The 23,077-nt window shown below is 33.4% G+C and overlaps 2 protein-coding genes and 1 long non-coding RNA gene across 3 annotated transcripts; 1 reads left to right on the top strand and 2 right to left on the bottom strand.

Annotated features, from left to right (window-relative positions):
* Window positions 1-1,478: 1,478 nt before the first annotated feature.
* LOC125816729 (uncharacterized) lies at window positions 1,479-12,717 on the bottom strand. Its single transcript, XM_049496350.1, has 14 exons — window positions 12,370-12,717; window positions 12,021-12,097; window positions 10,795-10,953; window positions 10,070-10,283; window positions 8,983-9,069; window positions 8,717-8,856; window positions 7,651-7,731; window positions 6,777-6,841; window positions 6,050-6,225; window positions 4,675-4,805; window positions 4,494-4,581; window positions 2,972-3,188; window positions 2,673-2,779; window positions 1,479-2,142 (listed from the first exon to the last, which is right to left on the bottom strand). Exons 1-14 carry the CDS (start codon window positions 12,535-12,537, stop codon window positions 1,663-1,665), a joined length of 2,190 nt encoding a protein of 729 aa, XP_049352307.1. The 5' UTR covers window positions 12,538-12,717; the 3' UTR covers window positions 1,479-1,662.
* Window positions 12,718-16,194: 3,477 nt separating this feature from the next.
* LOC125815004 (endo-1,4-beta-xylanase 5-like) lies at window positions 16,195-18,994 on the bottom strand. The gene is made up of 9 exons (XM_049494426.1): window positions 18,966-18,994; window positions 18,732-18,817; window positions 18,440-18,543; window positions 18,139-18,355; window positions 17,867-18,036; window positions 17,654-17,752; window positions 17,149-17,557; window positions 16,685-17,061; window positions 16,195-16,612 (listed from the first exon to the last, which is right to left on the bottom strand). The coding sequence occupies exons 1-9, from the start codon at window positions 18,992-18,994 to the stop codon at window positions 16,268-16,270; spliced, it is 1,836 nt and encodes a 611-aa protein (XP_049350383.1). The 3' UTR covers window positions 16,195-16,267.
* A 2,414-nt stretch (window positions 18,995-21,408) lies between these two features.
* Window positions 21,409-22,726, top strand: LOC125816252 (uncharacterized). Its single transcript, XR_007442218.1, has 2 exons — window positions 21,409-21,492; window positions 22,639-22,726. It is a non-coding gene; the product is annotated as an uncharacterized LOC125816252 (long non-coding RNA).
* The last annotated feature ends 351 nt before the right edge of the window (window positions 22,727-23,077 follow it).

The following is a 23,077-nucleotide window of genomic DNA, read 5'->3' as shown; positions in this document are numbered from 1 at the left end:
TTTTTTTTTTTTTATAAAATGTCATTTTTTAAAAAATTAATTTTAATTTTAATAACATATTTAAGCTAACGGAAATAAAGAATATTTTAGAATATTCTATAAATCTTTAATACAAAATTTAAAAAAAAAATGTATTTTCTTAAATTTTGTACTAAATTAAAACAAAAAAATCAAATTGAAATGGAGGGAGTATTTGTTTTGCCTCGAAAATAAAAACAAAAATAATTTGAAATGTTGCTTGTTCGTTCTCAATGTAATTTTCTTGTTGATTTGATTCTCTAAATCAGTGTTTTAAAATGTGAGGGCGTGAGACGGAGCGTGTTACTTAGTATAAGGCGAGGAGTAAGCTCCATGAATTTTAAAATTTTAATTTACGATATTGTGTAATAATATAATAACACAAAAATATAAAAGTACATCAATAGTTTGAAATAATTACAAACATGATTAAGAGAATTCATAGAAAATAAAACTTCTAACATGATTATATGAGTATAGATAATGTAATGATATTAAAATTATTATGAGATGTGAATTAACTCTAATATCTTAACTTTCTAATAATAAACGAATCATTATTTCTAAAAATATATTATTATCATAAATTTACCCTCTAGAAGAAAATACTCAATTAAACTTACTAATATTATAATAAAAGTATTACTTACTTTCAAATAGCTAAATAATAAAATATGATAATTTTGAGACAAATGACAAAAACATGAAGACCAATGATAGTGAAAAAGTAAAATTTCGCTATGTATTTTTAAAAGAAATGTTACGGAATATATAATCACCCTCACAGTGTTACCAAATAGTAAAAATGTGATACTACTACAACTTGTTATTTGAGTTACTTTCAATCTTCTTATTTCTATAGATTAAAAAAATATTAAGTATCATTCATTTATTCAAAATTATAAATGGTCAATAATATTAACTAAAGAATTTAACACATAATTTGTTTAAGATCTATTAGGCAAGCCCCGAACTTTGGACGTGTATAGGGCGTACAATCGGACGCTCTGAAGCAAATCCCAACAGATTCTTTTAAAACACAGCTCTAAACTTAATTTTTTTTTTTCAATTACAACAATTATTGTTTTTAAATGGAAGCGGACAAAATTAAAAACTACTCTCCAGCAAATATTTTCCCTCAAACTGTCAAGCATTTTGTTATTTTGTGTTGCACATTTCCTTTATAACGTTTCTACTGGAATTAAAATAGGAAATTAACTAAAAAAATATTCCCTAGAAAGGATGGCGGGGAAATTGTGGTGATAAAAATCTTCCTATTTTAGAAAAAAAATATAGCAAGTGCTAAAATGAATGTGTTAATAATACATCTATTAATATCATTCAAAATACAACAACTGTGGGTGACAGAGTGAGACACTACAGAAACTTGAGTTTCCAACTCTTCTGAAGTTTTCAAGTTGAGGATTATATGCTCTTCTGTATATATATACGTATATATATATGGTTGAAAAATGACTATGCTACTACCTGTTACAACGAAACAGACGCCAAAAAGATCTGCAGTTGCAGAAACCTACTATTTGGAGAAAAGAATATTGAACAAGCTTTACAACCAATATCCTCATTCTCACACAATTTGTAGGCTGCCGCTGCTCTCTGACACTTTTTTTTTTTTACATAATATTATCTGACTGGCCTTGGTCTTTTCAAGCCTTCATACACATCATCATCACTGTCATAGTTTGTGGACTCTGAAGCTGGTCTTTTTATCTTATCAAATATTTCATCCAGGGATTCAGTTGAGGAAGCACGACTGTGTCCTGCATCTTGAACTTGATGTAAAGGGATGAATCCCTTCGATTCCATGTTAGACTTGAAGTTGCGAAAACCTGTTTGCATTGATCTCCAAGTCGAGGATAAGTCTCTAGAAGGTTGAATTTGCAAATCCATCATGGAGTTCTCATCCCGTGACAAGGAGCGTTCCCTGTTCCTTCCATTTGAGCTCATGCTATTTTCTCTCTTCATCTGTCTAGCTCTTTTTGCCTTATACTTTCCATTGATCTCTTCTTTGCTGCTCTCATGTTGTGCCTCTCCTTTTAGAGGTTTTGAATGGCTAACATTATCTTCTTCCCTTAGTCTTGTCGATGATTTTGTTTCATGGAGCTTTTATTACAAATACAAACCCAAAGTCATGAAATATGGAAGAAGAATCATTCACGATGTACAATTCAGACATGCACTGTAAAACCAAATAAAACTTGCACACTTAGGCCACATCTAACACTGTTTCAATGGATAAATGATACCCAAGTGTCCAATTGCCACAGGATCTAAATGCGACAAACCAGCCTTGCTATATAGTTCTCCAGTTTGGTAACACTTGGAAGCACAACAACAACAAACCCAGTGAAATACCACAAAGTGGGGTCTGGAGAGGATGGAGTGTACGCAGGCTGCCTTACCACTACCCCTCTGAGATAGAGAGGTTGTTTCCGAAAGACCCTCAGCTCAAGCAAATCAAAGCAGTAATTAAAAGAAAAAGTAACAATTGGAAGTAAGGTCAATATTGTAAAATATTGGACGCCATAGTGTAAAACACCGAGGATTTATGTGAGTAATGAAATGACATCTACAAAATTAATATTTTCCAGATAATTGATGGAAAGAAATGTTATGTTCCGAGAATCACATACCATATTATTGCTGCCAGATTCAAGATCCAAACTTGCATTCTGGAAATTCCTTGCCAATGGAACAACAAGTTCACCAACTTTATGTCCTTGTTCAAACCAAGAACGTTCTGAGAAGTGAAATCAAAGTCATTTTGTGCTTTACCTGTTTTGACAGAAAGTCTTAAACTACTTGTTTTAAACTGTCCTCTTTAAGACCACCATTTCCAAAAATAAAATAAAAAAATACCGAAGCCACAAATGAATTTTGGCAGAATGATTCCAATTACATGCTTTACATAAGGATAAATGCTAATACTAACCTTTTTGCAGAATAATGAGTCCTGAGGGATCAAATCCATCCAAATCATCAGCCTCTTCACTCAGGAATTTGAAAATTTTCCAGTTCCCAAAATAGCTAAGGACTCGATCAAAAAAGTTGCTCGCAATCAATAAGGTGTAGATGACCATAATAAGTGGATAAATTTTATTGAAACTTCTTCCAAAGAATGGGACTGCATCATCAATATTCCCCATTCTCTGCATTAGTAGAATTTCAAAAAAATCATCAACTTGTGTGGTCAATTAGAAAGATGAATGTCTTATGGAAGTTCAATATCTGTTCGTCTCCCTCCTTTTTCTAGTTACTTCCTAATGTTGTGTCTACTTGTTTATATGCATCCAATTACCAATTGCAAGCGGATTAGGAAAAGATGAATTGGTTTAGTATTAGGATTAGACCAGAAATATTAAATAAACTGACCATTAAGATTTCTTGTCGAATCCTTATTGGTTAATTATATTCTAAATTTTAATGGTTCTATATCATCATGATAGCCAAAAAGGATGTTAGCAGCAAGATAGAACTTCTTAAGCTATAGTTAGAAGTATTATGAACAACACCGTTTTTTTGTCTGACGAATATTATGACTACACCATATTAACCCAAATTCCCAAATTTAAATGTGTCAGAAAATATTTTCCAAAAGAGGATAATACTAATCCCTCCATCCCAATTTATGTAATGGTATTTCCTTTTTAGTTTGTTTAAAAAAGAATGACATCTTTCTATATTTTAGAGATAATTTAACTTTAAACTTCTCATTTTACCCTTAATGAGATGATCTATAACCACACAAACATCTATGGCTATTTTAAACCACAAATTTCAAAAATCTTTCTATAACTCCATGCACGGTCAAAAACCATCCCATAAACTGGGACGGTGGACCAAGTACATATTTCAACTTCCTAAAATTTTTCCTTTGATGTAAGAATGAAAGCTAAATATTTCAGAGTGGTTGTATTTCACTTCTTTCGTCTCATTTTCTTGGACTTGTTTTCTGCTTTAGTCCATCCAAGAAGATAACTTCTTTACTTACATGACAAAGTCCATCATTTTCGAAAAAGTCAATTTACAATATACGATTACTATGGGAAGCCAGGTGCATTAAGCTCCCCCGAGCATCGGGTTCGGGCAAGGGTGGACCACACTTGGACCTTGCAAATTCGCAAGAAGTTGTTTCCACGGCTTGAACCTGTGATCTACTGATCTTATATAGTAATCTAATTTACATTATTTCATTTTTTTTTTAAAATTGTACATTATTTTAATTTATTTGGCATCTCTACAACTCCCTCATATCATCCAATCATTATTTTAAAATATACAGTTTACATAACATGCTTTAAAACTTCATGAAAGTCAATCAAAGTCATGCAAAATGAGAAAAAGGAGTTGTGTTTATGCCTCACAAGAAAATCCAATATTTGATAATATCTCGACATATTTCCTGGAATTAAACCTTCTAGCCTTACAAAAAAACATATTGATCAGTTACTTACCTTTTCAAAGATAGTCTTTGCGCCGTTGTCAAGATGGATAAGGTTGAGAAAGTTGTATGAAATAGGAGGAGCATAGCGTGCAACCATCCTAATATAATTTACATTTTCATTTTAAGCAGTATTAGGCAGAGAATAGTTGTGAATTCCCCTAAGAAAGAAAAGGAAGAACAAAGAGACGTACGAGCATATCATAAGCAAACTGACTGAACTTGTTTGTCTTGGAGTCAATGAATAAAATGTCAACATTCCTATTTTGAACAAGGAATAGTATGTGCACATACACATATACATTAAAGGAATAAAGGCAGCAACCTGCACAAGAAACAAGGGAAAGAAGACGGGAAAACATAAATATAAATGCACAAGCCAGAAAGTAACTTCAAGACACTACCAGTTTAGCTCATTCAATTTAATGTCAAAATGAAAGTTGGTGACTTCCATATGTTGGAAAATTATACAATAGCATAAGTAGTCAAACCACTCGATAATCTCCAAGGGACATGTAAGTTAGACGATACATTGTTGGTGAGCTCCCTATAAATCTACCCCTAATTAAACTCTTTTCTCCAAAGAGAGAAAGGTCATGCAAATTCTGCATTCTTCTTGTTCCATGAATAATTAAAAATGTTTTCAAGGAACCCTTCGGGGTGGCCCAGTGGTTTGAGCTTGGGACTTCCATGTTGGAGGTCTCAAGTTCGAAACCCCTTGCCAACGAAAGCAAGGGGTTTGCCTTCTGGGTCGAGCTCGTCGCACCAGGCTTGCCTAGTGCGGTTTACCTCTCCTATGTGGTTTGCGAGCTTGCATAGGAGCGGGGGTTTTACCCTGTGCGCACCCAAAGGGTAGCAGCTGCGGGTTTCCCTAAAAAAAAAAAAAAAATGTTTTCAAGGAAAAGAAGCCGAACAACATTTGACTTTGATTACATCTACTGGAGAAAGATACCCATCAACCATTAAGCGCCATCAAAAGATTCAAGCTAAAAGAAAGGGGGAACATAGTGTCTCCCTCTAACTCGCACATACTAACAAAAGTTATTGATCTCATAGATCTTAACAACGAGAATACCTGTAAACGTGAGAGAAGCTCTGTAGAATAGGAAGCAATGCTTATAAAAGTACATGTATGACAATACTAACTCTTTCCACCACATTTTTACCTCTACTTCAAATGTGCAGAAGAACATGATCCAAGCAAGGAACAAAAGAAAGCTACAGAAAAATAGAATTTAAAAAACATGTTCAGTCTATCTTTTTAGCAAGTAACATGTTTCCTCCATCTTACTTGAGATCATATATGGAATCCAAACAACTAGTGAAAAAAAGCACCTTCACAGTTCAATCACTGTTCAGAAGAGTTATGGACAGGATAAACGATGCAAATAGTATCACAATGTTGTGTTGATTATGGCTAAATAATTATTTGGAAAGTTCTATCTCAAATCTAGTCAAGGTCTTCAGGCAGAAGGTTTCATTCATTACAAAGTTAAAAGATTCTATTTCAATAAACTAAGAGAGGATAGAAGTAAAACAAAAAACAAAAAACAACAGAGAAAATATTACCTGTACAAGCATTTCGTGCTCTTTCATGGCATTAATCAGAATAGAAAAGAGAGATAAATCAACTCCATTTGGTAGAATTGTTGCCTCGGCAAGAAGTATAGAAGCCGACATACAGCCTAAGAGGATTGCCAAAATTTTCTGAAGTTGCTTTGCCAATACACAACGCCAAATCAACTCTGCAGGGGAGCAACTTAATAATCACATTGTATTTGGTCATTTATTCAAATTTTCTTTTTATTTAGTACTTTGTGTATGATCATTTATTATGAAGCTGCATTTTCTTAGATTGTTTTATACAGAAAAATAGGAAATACGTTTTTTTGCCTGCACCATTTACCTATAAGAACTAGAAACTACATTATTCCACAAATATATTAGATTTTGAAGGTAGGATTATGTATCTCAAACCAATAAGAAGAACAACAACAAACCAGTATAATCCCACAAGTGGGGTCTGGGGAGGGTTGTTTGTATGTAACCCTAACCTTACCTTGTGATGGCAGAGAGGTTGTCTCCAATAAGAATTACCAAATCTCTACTTTTGAGATCATCATCACGATTCATTATTAAAAAAAAAAACATAATCAAAAGATCATCATCAAGATTGAAAATCAGAATTATAGCATAATGTGCCGCTTTCTTAGCATCTAAGTAGGAAGTGTTTCAAGAAATGCCAGAATTTGAGAATGCCTATGTTACAGAATGAACAAAAAAATCTGACGATCACCTGTTATGTCCAGCATAGACCCTAATCTTCCACTTCTTTCAGGCCGGAAGCTTGATACATATTTCCTGCCAAGTTAAGAAGAAATAAATTCCTAGAGTCAATTGAGATATCAACACAAACAACTTAACCTGCAACACCAGATTGTGTATACCTTATACCACTAGCCTGACTAGTTCACGTCAAAGAAAAGTTAAATATACTGTCTTACTACTGCACGTGACTCGACTCAAATTGTACCTCTGCTATAGAATCAAGTAAACAACATGAAAGTGAGCAGAATACTTCCCCTAGTGAAAGCGAAAGGTCAGTTCCCCTCCCTTCACTTTCTTTTGAGATTGAATGACAAAGTCTCATTCTATCAATTTCTTGTCATATGAAGATTTAAACTACTGGTCTTAAATAAAAGAACTTAATTAGTAATGATGGCCAAGTCAAAACCTATGCAACAGAATTAGCAGGCAGGTCTAAGCACATGATTAGGGGAAGTAAAGGAGAGCACTACTCTTTGATTCATCCGGTTCACTGCATCATCTATCAGTTTTAAGTCCTGAACCATGAATCTTCGTACAGAAAACACACTAGGTATTTGAACAATTACCAACTAATTACTGCTTCACAGAGATACATATAGGACTATAGCTATAAAAGACTGCTACAACAACAACTACTTCAATCCCAAGCTCATTTTGATTGGCTATATGAATCCTCCACATTCATTCTGATCAATTTGAACATCTACTACAATCCTACACTCAACAATCTGTCTTTTCATATAAATTAGGGGTACAATGATTCTAAAACTTTACCAAAAATGTCTAGACTTCTACAGTTAATGGAAAATGAGGAAACAAGAAAGAAAGGAGATAGAGCAAACCATCCAGTGCCACTACGGTGCTCAAAGTTCTTTATGGTATCTTCCAGCTCAAGTGCTTGAGTTACAAAATTCATATACTCGCTGTATTAGAGAAGAGGCATAGAGTTAATTATATATTATTAGTGCATCAACGAAATGTAATATAAAATATCAAACTGCATGAGGTGAATGTATGAAGTTGGGTGTTTCACCCATAAATCATGTGGTTCTTTGAGTAGATAATTCCCAGATAGCATCACCAGGGGGCAAATGTATTACTCGCCTGTCCCAGTTTATGAGACACTTTTTGAATTTCGAGATTCATACCAATCTTTCTTTGACCGTAATTTTTCATAAATATTTTGAATTGTCAATTATTGTGACTTATAGTACTTTTTACGTAATTTCTAAGTATGCAAAATTTATTAAAAAATTTAAAGATTCCAAGCCCGAATTCACGGTCAAAATTAAATTGTTCGACTCTCGAAATTCAAACGGTGCCACATAATTGAGACAGAAGGAGTACTAGTTTATTAATTTACTCTACGCATATTAAACATATAGTAATGGTTCAGTATTTCCCTCTTAGACAAATAAACCATTTTCATAAAAGTTGAGAGCTTAAGTGGGTTCAATTTCAACAGACAAGGGGGCAGAAAAAACATTAAATAGAAACCATTAAGCCACTAACCTACAGCAGTGTAGTTGTCATAGATGGAAATACTAGCTTTTAAGACCATTGCAGAAGAGTTACACGTGACGTGATGTAATTATTAACATTCAAATCTGGAATTAGATAAGATAAAAAGAAGAAGGTTTCAGGGATACCAGGATCCTAACATGACCCTCACAGCCATAAGCTGTAGGAAAATTTTCTTGGGCTAGTTTTTCACCAGCGCAGAATGAACTCCTAAGCAATTAATATCATTCTTAAACTCAAAATAAAGGTCTCAAAGCCTGGGGTGGGGATCCAGGTTATAACATTTGTGGATAACCAATTATACAGCATGACTTATCACTTATGATCCAAAATATTAACCATGGACCACATGTACTCAAAACTTTTGTGTCAGCCATGAAGATGTACCTTTTGTATCGGTAGTATTTCTCTCGAGCTATCTCGAGTTGCCGTCTAAGTGCAGCCATTGTTTTTGCATCAGTGTCATAATCCATATCATTTTCTCCTAAATTTCCACCTTGAGGTTTAAAAGAGGGGTCTTCGCTAAGCTGCAGTTGAAGTAAAACAGACATTAATGGATATGAAAAAAGAAGCATTTAAACAAGAATAGAAGTGCTGAAATTGTTAATATGAAGCTTTGAGGCATAATCATCAGCAAACAAAAGCATGATTACCATCTGACTCAGCATCTTGTCTATGACATTCATGTAAGGTCTCAAAGGATCACACTTTGACATCTGTTTTGACGTGGCTTGGGCAACCTGAAAGGGTGAAACCACATCTTTACTGGTGGAAGAGAATTTTGAATTCTTCATCTTCAACAAAATTAATCTTTGCTCCAACAGCAGCATTTTAGGTAGGCCAAAAAAATGAACAGTCAAAGCAAAGATTGCCCAGGATGGAGAAATGCATGCACATACTATCAAACCACCCCACCAAATGTCTCAAAAGCAGCTACATGTAATGCTAGCCTATTCTTGATTATAAATGGAGTATGGGAAAATTATGGAACTGCGCTAAAGCTATGAAAATAACTTCAACAACTGAAACTGAAATTTGTGGAGAATGCCAAAAATGAACCTAATTCTTCTTTGAGCTCTCCCTTTTCTTCCAGTGATTTGTATGTGGAGATCCCTAATTCACATGTTGCTCGGTTTGATGGAAGTGGCAGACAATAGGATTAAGTCTTGTATAGTTCTAAACCACAATGGTAAAATGGGACAGGACAGCTTGAAAATGCATTAGCGAGTCCTAGAATTTTCTTATAAACAACATATTACAAAACAAATCTCTCGGTATCCTTTTTTGTAGTAGTTGGGAACCCGCAGCCGCTACCCTTTGGGTGTGCACAGGATAAACCATGCTCTAGTGTAACAGGCTGTAAGCCGCACAGAAGAGATAAACTGCACTAGGCAAGCCCTGTGGGACAAGCTCAACTGAGAAAACATGCAGGGGTTTAGGGGTTTTGAACTTGAGACCCCCTCCTCCCATTTGGAGTTCACCAACTCAACCACCCTTGCGGGTTAAATCTCGTTGTATCTTCTTCAACGTTTTCCATCTTAAACATACTTCATCCCCGGAATTAGAAGTTGTAGTCTAGTTGTTACAGCATTCTAATCTTTTTCAAAGATTAAGAAAACGAAATATTTGTCAAGAAAATATTTTAGAAATAAATGTTAACAAGCACAGAAGGTGTATTGACAATTAGACTTTGTTATGAACAATTACAGAAGAACGTCACGTGTCAAGTACAGAACTTACTACTATTGCATTTGAAAATTCCTGATGAGCATCATCAAGTTTGACGGCCATTTTGGCCACCTTGTGTGAAAGAATCTTTTGGTGAGTTGTCCAATCTGCACATCTCCAGATGCCTTTTGGAATTTCACTTAGACCAAAGCCAAGAAGAAATGCACCAGTGACTAGACCAAATGTATTGGAGCAAGCCATGGCAAAACCAGGAATGTTTCCTATCCTGCATGTGTATATTCACAGTTTGAGAGTGGAAGGAAGGGATCAATGGTTGGAAATTGAAGCTTGGAGTGGTAAAACGTGGAAACAATTTTGCAGGAAAAAAGAACAGACTAAACCATGTCTCGTTAATTCCTGAGCTTCCTACATGACCAAATAGATGTAAGCTCTGTCTAGATAGTAAAATTTAAAGAATCGCATCAGCTTTTATCTACTACCAATTCTAAATATAGAGACTAACTGGTCAGCTCATTGATCCCAAAATAGAGGTGGTCTACTTAACCAAGATGCTTCCGCGGCACAGTTTGAAAAGAATGCCTTGCAGCCTTTTTGTTGCACTTGGCAAACAGAGTTGTCTTGTTGTAAAACCAGTGAGCTTATTTTTATCAAAGAAAATGTAACATAATCCAATGACAAACAATCAAATATGATTTATAACAACAAAGCTTAGACTCAGGAGAAGAGAAACATGTGGCGGCAGTCTACATAAACTATTGAGAGAGTTAGATATAAACCGGTATTCTTGAACAACAATGAGCAAGACAAGTCCAAAAAGCCCGATAGCACCAACGCATAAGTAGAAAACTAAGTTTGCATGTGCACTAGTCTTCAGTCTTTCAGTCATAGTGAAGTCCCCTGCATCTTCATAACCCTGAAGTATAGGCACCACAACCCTGAAAATAGCCATAATGTATGATAAAAAGCACTTCGTTCGTTAGAAACACCCCAACCAGTGTCATCCAAATTTTAATAAAGCAATATCTAATGAAACTTGAAACTACAGAAAACCACTCTTTATCTAGCAATAACAGCTATTAGCTACATTTGGCAGTTTGAATATACTATGTCTTCTCCATTTTTCATCAAGGGAAATGAAGACTGGTAATATCCAATTGAATATCAATAAAATATAAGGACAGAAATATAAGGCTTAGGCATCTGGTTTGACTGTTTTGAGAGGGGTCTGATTCTAGAGTTGCATTCTTTTTCCGGTGGATGGGCGCAGTAGAGCATACCAAATGCTGCATGGTATTTGCCTTTGAGAGTCAAATTCTGAGAAGCTGGGCATATAAGTATCCACAGACACACCAAACATTTTACAAACCAATACTGGAAAACTTAAAGAGGAAACAGCACCAGATAAAGCCATAAAGAAAGCTGACGAGTACATCTGAACAAAGAAATCACACTGTAACCATCATGAAATATTCAGCAAAAGCATTGTCATATATTTTTCCAAATCTTAGCCATGAGTTAATGTGATAAACTACCGGTAAGACTAAGAAGTTGAGGAGCACTGATATAGGTGGTACGAGAAAAAATGATCATCCACTTACAGATTTGAACAAAATCAGACGCCTGTGGCAGTCTGCGAGTTTTCAGTGTTTAATTCAATGTGGACCAACTCTGAAAAGATTGATGTACATATACATATACTCTTACCAATACTTGTACTTTTCCTCATATGACTAATCAGAAAAACTCGTATTTTTCTACATATGTCAATAATTCAAAAGTTAATCCTTCACCCCCAAAAGGCTAACAATACAACAATTGTCCTGATCACAAACAAAAAATTTATTGAAAAAAAGAAGATAAACCCAAAACAATGCACTTCAAGTACTACCATTCTTCTATGTTCAGAACCAATACAATGCAGTTCAATAAGCAGTTCAGTAAGCAATCAAGGATGGTGAATTAAGCATAAGGTTCCACATTAATATCAGAGATTGTAACGCACCAAGTGAGTAAAAATGTACTCCAATAAGACCAGCTCCAAAAGAAAGATATTTGTCCCTTATCATGATTGGATAGTGTCTGCACAAAACAGGAACAATGCTTAAACCCTTGTCTACTAGAAATGAATAAATAATGCAAGTATGCATATTAAGCTAGGTTGAGGTCAGGTAAAGCTAATCAATTTCTGATGAATTCTCACAATATTGTATACGTTATGTACTCTCCCAAATCCAAGCTACAGCTACATCTGTACCAGCTAACGGGTCGAAATGAAATATTGAGAATTTATGTAACTGATCGGTCGTCGAAAATGAGCAAGGATCAAAAAGGGAAGGGAAAGTAAAACGTACAGCCCAGATATCGGCGGGAACAAGGATGATGATAGATAGAGAGCAGAACCAGGTGTAACCGACGGTGTAACGAACGTAACGAGGTACGTCTGGTCCGGCGAAGTACCAAAACGTTAGACCCACCATTCCGATGGTGAAGGGTAACGATATCAGGTAAAATACCCACATTTCTGATGATCTCCGCAGCGCTTTCCTTTTTTATTCGCCGGCGTCACAAGGAAAGCGATCGGAAAAAAAATGTTACCTACGTGCCCTTTGCGTGGAGAAAGAAATACACTGAGACCGATTCATGCTACCACCTCACTCACCATACCTTCCAATTTACCTCCAATGCCGGAATAACTACAAATTACTATACTTCAAATATTTTTTCCGTATATTATAAAAACGGAAAAGCATCAAAAATATTTTAAACTCTGCAAAATTAAATAAAATTTAAGATATATTTTATAATCATACTCTACTTTTAAAATCGAAAAGACAATAAACAATAGTAAAATCTAATAAATATGATATATTTAAATTGGCCAAACACATATACAACCCCTTTAACTTGTCCACATTTTTCATTTTGACACTTTATCTTAGTCTTGTTTCATTTTAACCTTTAAACTCCATTTTTTATGTACCATTTTAACACGAAATACTATTTTTATGATTTCTTTATTTTTATATATATTCTTCAATTGCAACTTATTATTTTAAATCGACATGTGTTAGTTAATTTTAGTTAAAAAATTAAAAATTAACAAAAAATAATTCTTTTTAAAAAATAATAATTTCTTTTTAAGAGTGTTACAGATTTTTGTGTGAAAAATAACCTATGAAATTGTGTTGGTTTTCTTTCTTTAAAATCAACAACAACCTAACAAAGTCAGTCGAGTTTTAACATTGTTTAGTAGTGTTATTAGCAATGAACAAAAGTCTTTTTTTAGTAGTGTTATTAACAAAGTCAATCGAGTCTTTTTGAAGATGGGTTTTTTATTCGTATTGATTATATTAAACATTAAAAGTGAGTATTTGCGTTAAATTTAGATAGCCTAGATGATAAGAAAAAATAAATAAGTAGTGTTATTTAATTTAATTGAATATTTAAGAAATAAAATCAAAGAACTTTCGTCAATTTATTTTCATGCAAAAATACAGAGAAATATAAAAAAAAAATATTATTGTTTGAAATTTTTTATGTTCGTTCGCGAATGTTTAATTTTTTTACTAAAATTAACAGGCACACGTCTATTTTTAAAAAAAATAAGAAATTGCAATTGAAGAACATAAATAAAAATAAATCATAAAAATTAATATAAGTGTTTAAATGGTACAGAAAAAATGGAGTTTAAGGGTTAAAATGGAACAAGACTAAGTTGGAGTGCCAAAATGAAAAATGAGGGCAAGTTTGAGGGATTGTGTATGTGTTTGGCCATTTAAATTTACAAGATTCAAAAAAGTGTAGTCATACAAATATTATGACATTTCATGATCACAAATTCTTTGATTTTTTCCTGAAACTTGTGAAAGGTTAAAAAAATTCACATAAGTAATAGAAAATGTATTATATAAGAATAACAATGTATGTAAATACACATTAATAATAATTATTACGTTTTTTTCCTTTGGTAGTTTCTATTGGTTCTGCTAAATTTTTTTTTTTTTTTTTTTCTATTAGGTGTGCAAAATGAAGGAGTATTTACCATCTGACCACAAATTATCAATCACTCTCTAAATGTGTTTCACTATTTAATTTCCTTAACCCGTCTTTCTTGACCTTAAGTTTAATCATGGAGGACTTTTAAAATTTTAAGAAAAAGAGAATAAAAATATGACAATTGGAAGAGAAAAAAGTCTAAGGTATTGACACCAATATTAGAATTGTAATTTAAAATGCCCGTGATAGGCTCTCATTAACATCTCTAATATATACTAGTAGGTACTTTGTATGTATCACTCAACAAAAAAGTTGGTAAAGTGGGTATATATTTGTAGGTATAAGAACTTGATAAAAGCATTATAATCAATGCACGATGGATATGGTTAATCTTGATTTATTTATTTTTTGAATTATGATGATTTCTCTTATATTTAGCAGCGCTTAAGTGTTATTTTGGAGCTGATGTTAAGTTTTGATGATTTAACAAACTTCAGGATCTAACAAGGGACTAGACCCAGGAAAGACTCGGTCTTCTAATATTGAAACTGATGATAGGGGGAATGAACAAAATCAAGGGTTGAAAGTTGAAGTGGCTGGATATTAGTCTGCCACCATCAAAAATGGGGAAATTGTTATTTTAAGCTGAATTGAAGTTTTGATGATTTAACAAATTTCCGGATCTAACAAGAGACCTGGTCGAGGAAAGATTGCGTACGTGGAAAAAGTCAAAAAGACAGTTGTCTAAAACGTGCCACAACTGCCAACTCTATTGTGGCTGGTGTATGTCTTTTCATAGTAGCAGCTCAGCCAATGGCTTGGTCCTAAGGGTTTGGGTCCATTTGATAATAGTCTTTTCTCCAAAGACAAATCCAAGATTTGGCAAACAAAGTTTCAAATTTCTGAAAATTCATTAGCTCACAAAGAAAAGGTCATCTTTAAGGAAGAACATTGTTCATGCTCAACAAGGGACCTGATGGAGTGTTAAAGCATCTTTGTTGTATTTTGAGCTTTGTGTCTTATGTTCCTATATTGTAAATCTACTTCTAAGTTATAAAGGATAGTAGATCTTGCTTGTCTATGTTTTTAGTTTGAGTCGTATTAAGTCCAATCATCTATGTTTTAGTCAAGCCTTTTTACATCATTGTTTTGATGTTCTCTTGGGTAGAGTTGCCTAGGAGTGTCAACTAGAGTTAGTTGAGGTGTGGGTGCAACAAAGTTGCTGCTTGTTTATGCTCTTATCTTCGAGATCGGAGTTAGTGGCTAGAGTTAGCCTTGTTGGGTTCTTGAAGTCTAGATCAACTTGAGTTAGTTGGTTTAGTGGGCAATAGAGTTATTGCTTAGTTTTCTTTGTAGTAGAGTTGCTACAGTAAGGGGGAAGGGATTAATAGTTTAATTCCTAGGTTGCAAGAGTTTGTAATCTAAAAATTTTCTCCGTTTGGGTGAAATGGAGTTTGAGTTGAAATCTTGTGTATACATGTCGTGGTTTTCACCTCCCTTGAGCAAGGGGGTTTCCATGTAAACTCTTTGTGCCTGATCTACTTTGAGCTATTTATTTTCCACACTGTCACTAGTGGACACCTCCATTCTAACATTAAGTATATAAAATTAACGAAATACTGATAGGGAAAAAAGGTGCATATATCTTATAGGGAGGACATACATATTTTCTTTTCAATACTTACACGTGATAGATAAAATAATACATTTAGGGGTCGTTTGGTGTGAGGGATAATACCAAATAGTCCCGGGATTAAATTATAGTACCGCTTATTTGTTGTTTGGTTGGCAAGTTCGGGATAACTTATCCCGGGATTAATAATTAATACCGGGATAAGTTATCCCTCTCTTGGGGTGGTATAGTAATCCCGGGATAACTTATCCCGGGATAAAATAGGTAAATGACAGAAATGTCTCTTTCAACCCTTTTGTTATATCACTTTTTACATTAATGAAGGGCATTTTTGTAAACAAATAAATTGTTCTTAAAATTTATTATTTTGAATACAACAAACCAAACACTCAATAAAAAATAATCCCAACACAACTTATCCCATCATAACTAATCCCAACATAACTTATCTCAACATAATTTATCCCATCATAACTCATTTTCAAACCAAACGACCCCTTAGCATCATAAAAACATCAACATTAGCACGTATATATAGTGTCCGTGCTACTTATTTTCTTAGCAATTAAAGTTGTTTTTTCTTATCAATCCACATTTTCAGTGGCATGTGAAAGATGAATTCACAGACTAATCGAAACATGGAGTGTTTCAGACTTGTCATCATAGACCTGCACTTCCTTTGTGACATTGGCACCACTATTAGGATTGTAAACTGTGATCTCATAGTCTCCATGGAAAACTTTAACCTCAAACGATCCTTCTTTATCTGTAACACCCGTTAAGTTTGTTGTCTTCCATTCAGCAAATAACTTGTCAACCACATCCCCTGATGGCGAATTTTGCAATTCGTAATTTAACAAACACATCTCATTGCATCTATCTGGCTTCCATCCTATCCATATCATCATCCCTTTCACAGCTGGATGTGCAAACGCTTCCCTCATAATTTCTTCCAAATAGTAAGCCTGTAATGATAGTGTTAAACCGTCAGCAAACATGACAAGTAAAATAGGACATGAATCGTGATAGGAGTATACCTGGTTGGAACAGGGCATAACATTTAGCTCGGTGAGCCAAATGGGCATTTTAGTTTCTCCTAACAAATCAAAAACAGCACGAACATATGGTATATTAGGATGACTATCAAAATGCCCTTGAAGTCCAATTCCAATCACCAATTCCTCATTCCCTGGAAATGCCTTAATCTCCTGAAGCTTTTCGACATATTTGGAAGGTATAGAAACCATATCACCAGGGTGCTCTAAAGTGTTGAACTCATTTAAGAACATAGTCGCTTTGCTGTCTAATGAGCTTGCGATCTTGTAAAACATAGCTGAAGCATTTTTCCCAAGTCTTTCCTCAAATAGTGGGTGATGTAAATTCTCATTTACAACGTCCCAAGCAACCAATTTACCTGCAGAGACGAACGGAGATTATCAGCTACAGGTTCAACTGAACTCAGTATTTCCAAAATGAAAATTTTGAATGTGTCTCTATTTACCTGCATATCTTGACATAATGCTACCCATTCGTCGTACAGATTCACTTAAAAGTTGTCTTGGTGGTAAATCTTTTACCCAACGTTGGATATTATCTGCTCCCCATAGGACAGTATGTCCTCTGACATCAATCCCATGGTCTTCAAAGAATTTGAGCATTGCATCTGGGGTGCTATAATTTTCGTGGCCCTGTAATCCTTCCACATAGTACCATTTCATCTCGTTGTCAAAAACTGCTGTTGTGAACCTGGACACGAACCATTTTTGATACGATTCAGACATTAAAATGGACGATGGTGTCGCACAGCCAATAACAAATTGTAGTTTCCTCTGTTGAATCTTGATTTTTGCTCCTCCAATTTTCTTGCCATCCTTATTTGACACATTTACTCTCAATGTTCTCTTCCGAACCTATCAAAATATATAACACAGAAAGAGTAAATTAAGAGGAGAAAAAAAGAAAAAGAAGGAAATTTTCGTTTGGAAAAAGTCAAATTTAGGAACAACCTTCTCTATATTTTTCAACCGATTTTCCTGCCATTCATATTTGGTAAATTCTTTGAGAGAAACACTATCCACCCTTAACTCGGACTTAGTGTTATTACTCTGCACGATTAAAATAAAACAGATTACTTGCTATAACATGTTAAAATATGTTGCACTGACAGTTATAAATGAGAATTATTTTTACAGTTGTCTCGCCCAGGTGCGATATAATACCTGAAAATGGAGTACTGAAGGTGCATTATGATCAACAGTGAGTCCACCTTTGATCATAGACCAGCAACCAGATTTAGCTATTACTGATCCCACAATAATAACAGCTTTTTGGGCTGAGTTATAAATCATGGCAACCACAGTATCTGATCCTTCACTTAATTGAACCCAAGCTGCACAATATTATTTATAATTAACTTGATGAAATTCAGGTTCTTCAAAATCAATTATAGGAATATGAAATTTTATTTTATGTCTATAGTAATTTTTTTTACCTGAAAACGCGTAATATAGGCCCTTCTTCAAGTGAAAAGATTGTGAGACACTATAAGGCGTGGTTCTATTATACGCCACAATAAATTTGTTTCCACCAGATTCCCTTGCTTCTATTTTTACATGACCATCTATTTTCCAGGCCTCTATGCCTTTATCAAATCCAGGATTTGCAATTAAGCCTCCTCCATATTGAGGATCCAATGGTTGCTTGTGGCACTGAAATTAACTTATGTGAGAAAGAGTTTAACTTCTATACGTTGATACTGTAAAAAGAGAAATATAAAATGTTTTCGAGTATACCTCTATTGTTGCTGAATAGTCATAAAGTGTAGCGCCATGAATCAAATATCCTAGAGAAGTGAAATTGTTGTTAATTACTACTTCATATAAGATACGGAAAGTACCTGCAAGTATTTAATTGCCAATTCGACTCAAGGACATGAAATTTAACATCATGATTTTATTTATCATGAGATCAGATTAAATTAATTAAAATACTTGTAGGACCAACTTATTTAAAAACTTGTTCATCTTCACATACATGTCTATTTCACGGAGCCTGTGCCTTCTACTGATGTATATATGTACTGACCTGCCAAAAACAAGGAGCAAAAGAGAATGAACCCATTGTTTCCAAGTGTAGTCATGTAGAACTTTCTTCCTCGTCGCGTGTTGATTCTGAAAGACACAAAAAATAACATAAGATAAGATGTAAACAAACAAGTTTTACTTTAAGATTGATCTTGCTATTTGCAAAATGTGTAATGCCAAAAGAAGTAACTTATAGTATAATTTAATGCAATCAAGATATATGAAAGTATAGTACATTATATGGACAACTTTTGCAACTAACATATAGCCAAAACAAGGAGATAAATTGTTGCAATTAAAGCTATGATCAGCCGATTCATCTTATAGAAATCAAATGTCAATGAACTTCCAATTTTCGGCACGAACGGTATATAGAGACAAATGTGTGAAATAATTAAGAGTTGTTGGTTCATGAACTTCCAATTTTGGGTACGATTAATAGAGACAAAACTATGATCACATGTTTTATGTAAGAACTAAAATGCATAGAAAAATAATGTGAATAAAATTATTATGCAATGAATAATAGCTAGCACATGTCTTGTTACTCATATAATTAAATCCAATCTTTAAACTCTCCCCCTAAGAACCATTTATATCAAGACCCTTTATTATGTTGGTAAGAGAAGTTGTTTTGGTCGAATTGTGAAAAAAGTATGTATGCTAGTCTGATTAACTATAAAGATAGTGATTTTTTTTTTTAACTTAGGTCAGGAACAATCAAACTGTAAACCTTTATGACTTAGTAATGACACATGGTTAATTTCTCATATGACTATCCAACTAATGATTATTATCTCAGAAAATTATCTTTTTCTCTACATTTCACTATTAATTAACAAAAAAGGTAATTTTACGAGAAATCAACTCTCATGACACAACACAAAGAGGAGCTAGGGCAGAAAATTACATAATTCATGAAAAGACAAGAAAGAAAGAAAAAACTGTATGAAATGCTGACCAGAAAAAATTAATAGAAACAACAAAAACCACGCTCAAGTGACTTACTAGTATTAGTCAAAGGAGTCACTTTCTTTTCTTCCAATTCTCCTTGCCTTAATTCTCTTTTTTTATTTTTATAATATATGAACCACTTCATAATATATAAATATGTTTGTCACACCGTGTACATTTAAAACATTTCCATAATATGAATATAACAAAGTGGAGCTTTAAAAGCTAGGTAAATAATGAATTCTTCATCCGATCGAAGAATTTCGAAATACATGAATATTATGAGAATCAAAAATTAAATTAGTACTATAATTTAAACGTGAAGAAAAGAAATTAAATTAAATTAGTACTATAATTTAAACGTGAAGAAAAGAAATTAAAGTGAGATGTTATTATTTGGGACAAATCCATAGCCAAATTTAGCATCTCAGATGTGAAATTAATTGAGATGGTTGAATCACAAAAATATTAGAACAGATGCATCAAAAGTAATTTATAGTTACCAGCTAGATAAAGGCTTGTTCATTCCGTCTAAATTAAAAAAAAATGACATATTTTTGCATTTTATGATAATTAAAGTATCTAATTCTTTTACATTCATTAAAAGAACTATGCATTTATATTCATTAAAAGAACTACATAATTATATATTTTACATAAAAACTCTATCTTAAGTCGACACCTATTTTAGTTTTATATTCTTCAAACTTTTATTTATACAATTTTGTAGTATTTAGTATTTACCTCATCAGGTAGTTTCTTTAATTTTTTTTTAAAAGAAAAGATACATGATCGAATATAAATCGCTATATTTCGATCTTAAAAAGTAATATAGTACAAAATTATAAAACTTGTGAATCCAAAAGTGTAAGATTTGGGTCAATCAACTTGTGAAACAAAAATATAGCCATAACAATTAAGTTTCGATAGTATAAAATACATAATAAAATTCTTCACGAAATTATACAAAATGATGAAAAAGGGTAAAAAAAAAGAGAGAAGAAGATCTTAACTATGCAAAATTGAATAAAAAATGCCTCTGATTAGCAGTTTAGTGTAAATATGTTCTTGCTGTCAATAGTTTGGTCCAAAAGTGTCACTATCATTACTTAATGGATCAAAGGTACATGAAATTATTATGTTTTAATTGTTAAAATGAGATTAAAAAGATAAAAAATATTATTTCTCACTTATTTATTAGCTAAAGTGATTTTAAACTAAAAGAAAACAGTAATTAGGTTATTCAATAGTAATATTTGTATCAAGAATAGAATTGTTTAAGAAGAAAAAAAATACTAATTCTTATTAGATTTTTTTTTTACCATTAAGTAAATAATAAATGTGTTTTTGCATCAAATTATATTAGCAGTATGGACATTTTTAGACCAAATTATTGACAACGAAAATATTTTTGAATCAAAATATTAATTAAGGGCATTTTTATTCGATTTCACGTGAAACATTTTTTAAAATCATTTTCCGTATATATCATAATAATTTTATGTTTAGGGCCATATAAGTTAATTGAATTCTTGGGCACGCATCCGCGATCCATGGGCCAGAAATCCATAACCCGGGTACTTTCGGCTATTTTATATGGGCTATAAAGTAACCCAACAAGGCAACAACGGAGAAACACAAAGAGTCCATGACCCGGGGATTTTCCCAAATCAACTCTGTCAAAACCCTAAAAGACTGTTTCTCGTGGCGGGTCGCAACACTCGCCATTTGTATCCATCCGGGTCAGGGTATATTCATCGGACCCATTCTTCTTTCAGTTTCAGCAGTGGCTTCCATACCGAATCTAGGTATTGCAATTTTGGGAGTAAATAAATTTTGTTTGTGGATCAAGAATGTGAAAATGTCTACATAGATTTCAATTTTGGAAATAATTTTCTACATTGTATATAGACAGGAAGAAAACAATCCGAAACAGTAGACATAGTTGCTGCTTTTCTTCAAGAACTTCAAGAAACTATGATTTTCTTTATTTCCTTTTGTCCCAATTTTGCATTATTGATCTTTTAACTTTTTGTCTAAATAAAATGTATGAAGTTATTACTTAACTGATTATATTGATTTATAGGGTGTGGAGCTGAAAAAGGAAATGGATACAATGGAGTTTGTAATTTCAAAGAAGAGTAAAGGGACATTGAGATATTGATTCAAGGTTGCAATGACCTTAAGCAACATATAGACTTGTCTTGTGTTAAAGAAAATGCTGTGGTCTTAACAATTGGTTAGGAAAACCAATTCTAATGGTTCTAATTCTACAGGTGATTCCACATTTTCAAAGTGTCCATTTGACAATTAGAATTAGTTTTCAGATCACTTGCAAAGGCCACAGGATTCACTTAAACGCAAGATGAATCGTTCTTTTGGTTTAGGGAGACAATGTTTCTTGCATCTGATGGCATGCAATTACAGAGAAGATGAGGTGTTTTTAAGTAGTATTTTGTATTTATTGGCTATGAGCCCTCAGACATTCAAGGTTTTACCTGTCCTGAGTGGTGGTAGTGGTTTGCAAGGTTTGAAGCATATTATTACATTGTCAAATGTAAAGGATCATATTGGTTTTTCAGTTTGGTACATAAATGCCTCTTTAATTGCTATATGTGTATGTTTGTGTGTGTCTTTTTATATTTAAAATATTATATATCCTTATAACGATACAAGGAGAGAAAAGTGAATGTAGATTATTTCAGAAGATAAGATTACATTGTTACTTCTTACTGATACTCATTTATTTCTTGTTTCATGTCATTTCTTATCTTTCTTTGTTTTAGATATGATAGGCATTATTTTCTTTTCATGCCATTTATTCAATAAATTGATAATTGTTGTTTCTTGATATACTGTAATAGCTGATTGGATTCTCATTTGGCCTTTTCTCAGGCTCTTGCTTTGGTGATCAAATAAGAATCGCTTTGTTCACTGGTGTGTTTTTTATAAAGGAGATAGACTAGTGTTATTCTACAAGGAGATTACACAGGCAAATATGGACTTCTTAGTTTCCTGGTTGAGCACTATGCAAAACAGGAGGTTAGTAGAGTTCAAAACAAGTTATCTGATTCATTTCTGTCCAGAAATTTTTAGAGAATATATAGTCAGAGGTCGATTGGTTGGCCACATAAGAAAGTATCAACGCACGCAAAATTCTGCATGTGTAATATACTATGTTTGGTTGGCAACATAAAACTTTGTATTGCTAATTTGATTTCCGGTGTAAAACTATGCATAACAAAATCCCCTCCCTCCCAATTTAAGTGTCTTGGTTTGATTGAGCATAGAGTTTAAGAAACAAAGGGAGACTTTTGAATCATAAAAAAAGTGCTTTTAAGCACTTGTTTTTAAGCCAAAAACTATAAGTCCATCCAAACAGGCTCTAAGACA

This window comes from Solanum verrucosum, unplaced genomic scaffold, assembly GCF_900185275.1.
Source record: "Solanum verrucosum unplaced genomic scaffold, falcon-dt-bn FXZP01000261.1, whole genome shotgun sequence".
NCBI classification, from domain to species: Eukaryota; Viridiplantae; Streptophyta; class Magnoliopsida; order Solanales; family Solanaceae; genus Solanum; species Solanum verrucosum.
Note: the sequence above shows the minus strand (reverse complement) of the source record. Positions and strands in the feature narration are given on the sequence as shown.

Bases quoted from the DNA above. Each gene is read 5' to 3' on its own strand.
- LOC125816729 (XM_049496350.1), bottom strand. From the start codon at position 12,537: ATGTGGGTATTTTACCTGATATCGTTACCCTTCACCATCGGAATGGTG. The intron at 9,070-10,069 runs GTAAGTTCTGTA...TCACCCTTTCAG, and splicing joins AATTTTCAAATGCAATAGTA to GTTGCCCAAGCCACGTCAAA. The intron at 4,806-6,049 runs GTAATATTTTCT...TTTCTTGTGCAG, and splicing joins AGCACGAAATGCTTGTACAG to GTTGCTGCCTTTATTCCTTT.
- LOC125815004 (XM_049494426.1), bottom strand. From the start codon at position 18,994: ATGTTAGTTGCAAAAGTTGTCCATATAAT. The intron at 18,818-18,965 runs GTACTATACTTT...TGTGTCTTTCAG, and splicing joins GCAAAAGTTGTCCATATAAT to AATCAACACGCGACGAGGAA. The intron at 17,558-17,653 runs GTTGTTCCTAAA...ATATTTTGATAG, and splicing joins GGTTGAAAAATATAGAGAAG to GTTCGGAAGAGAACATTGAG.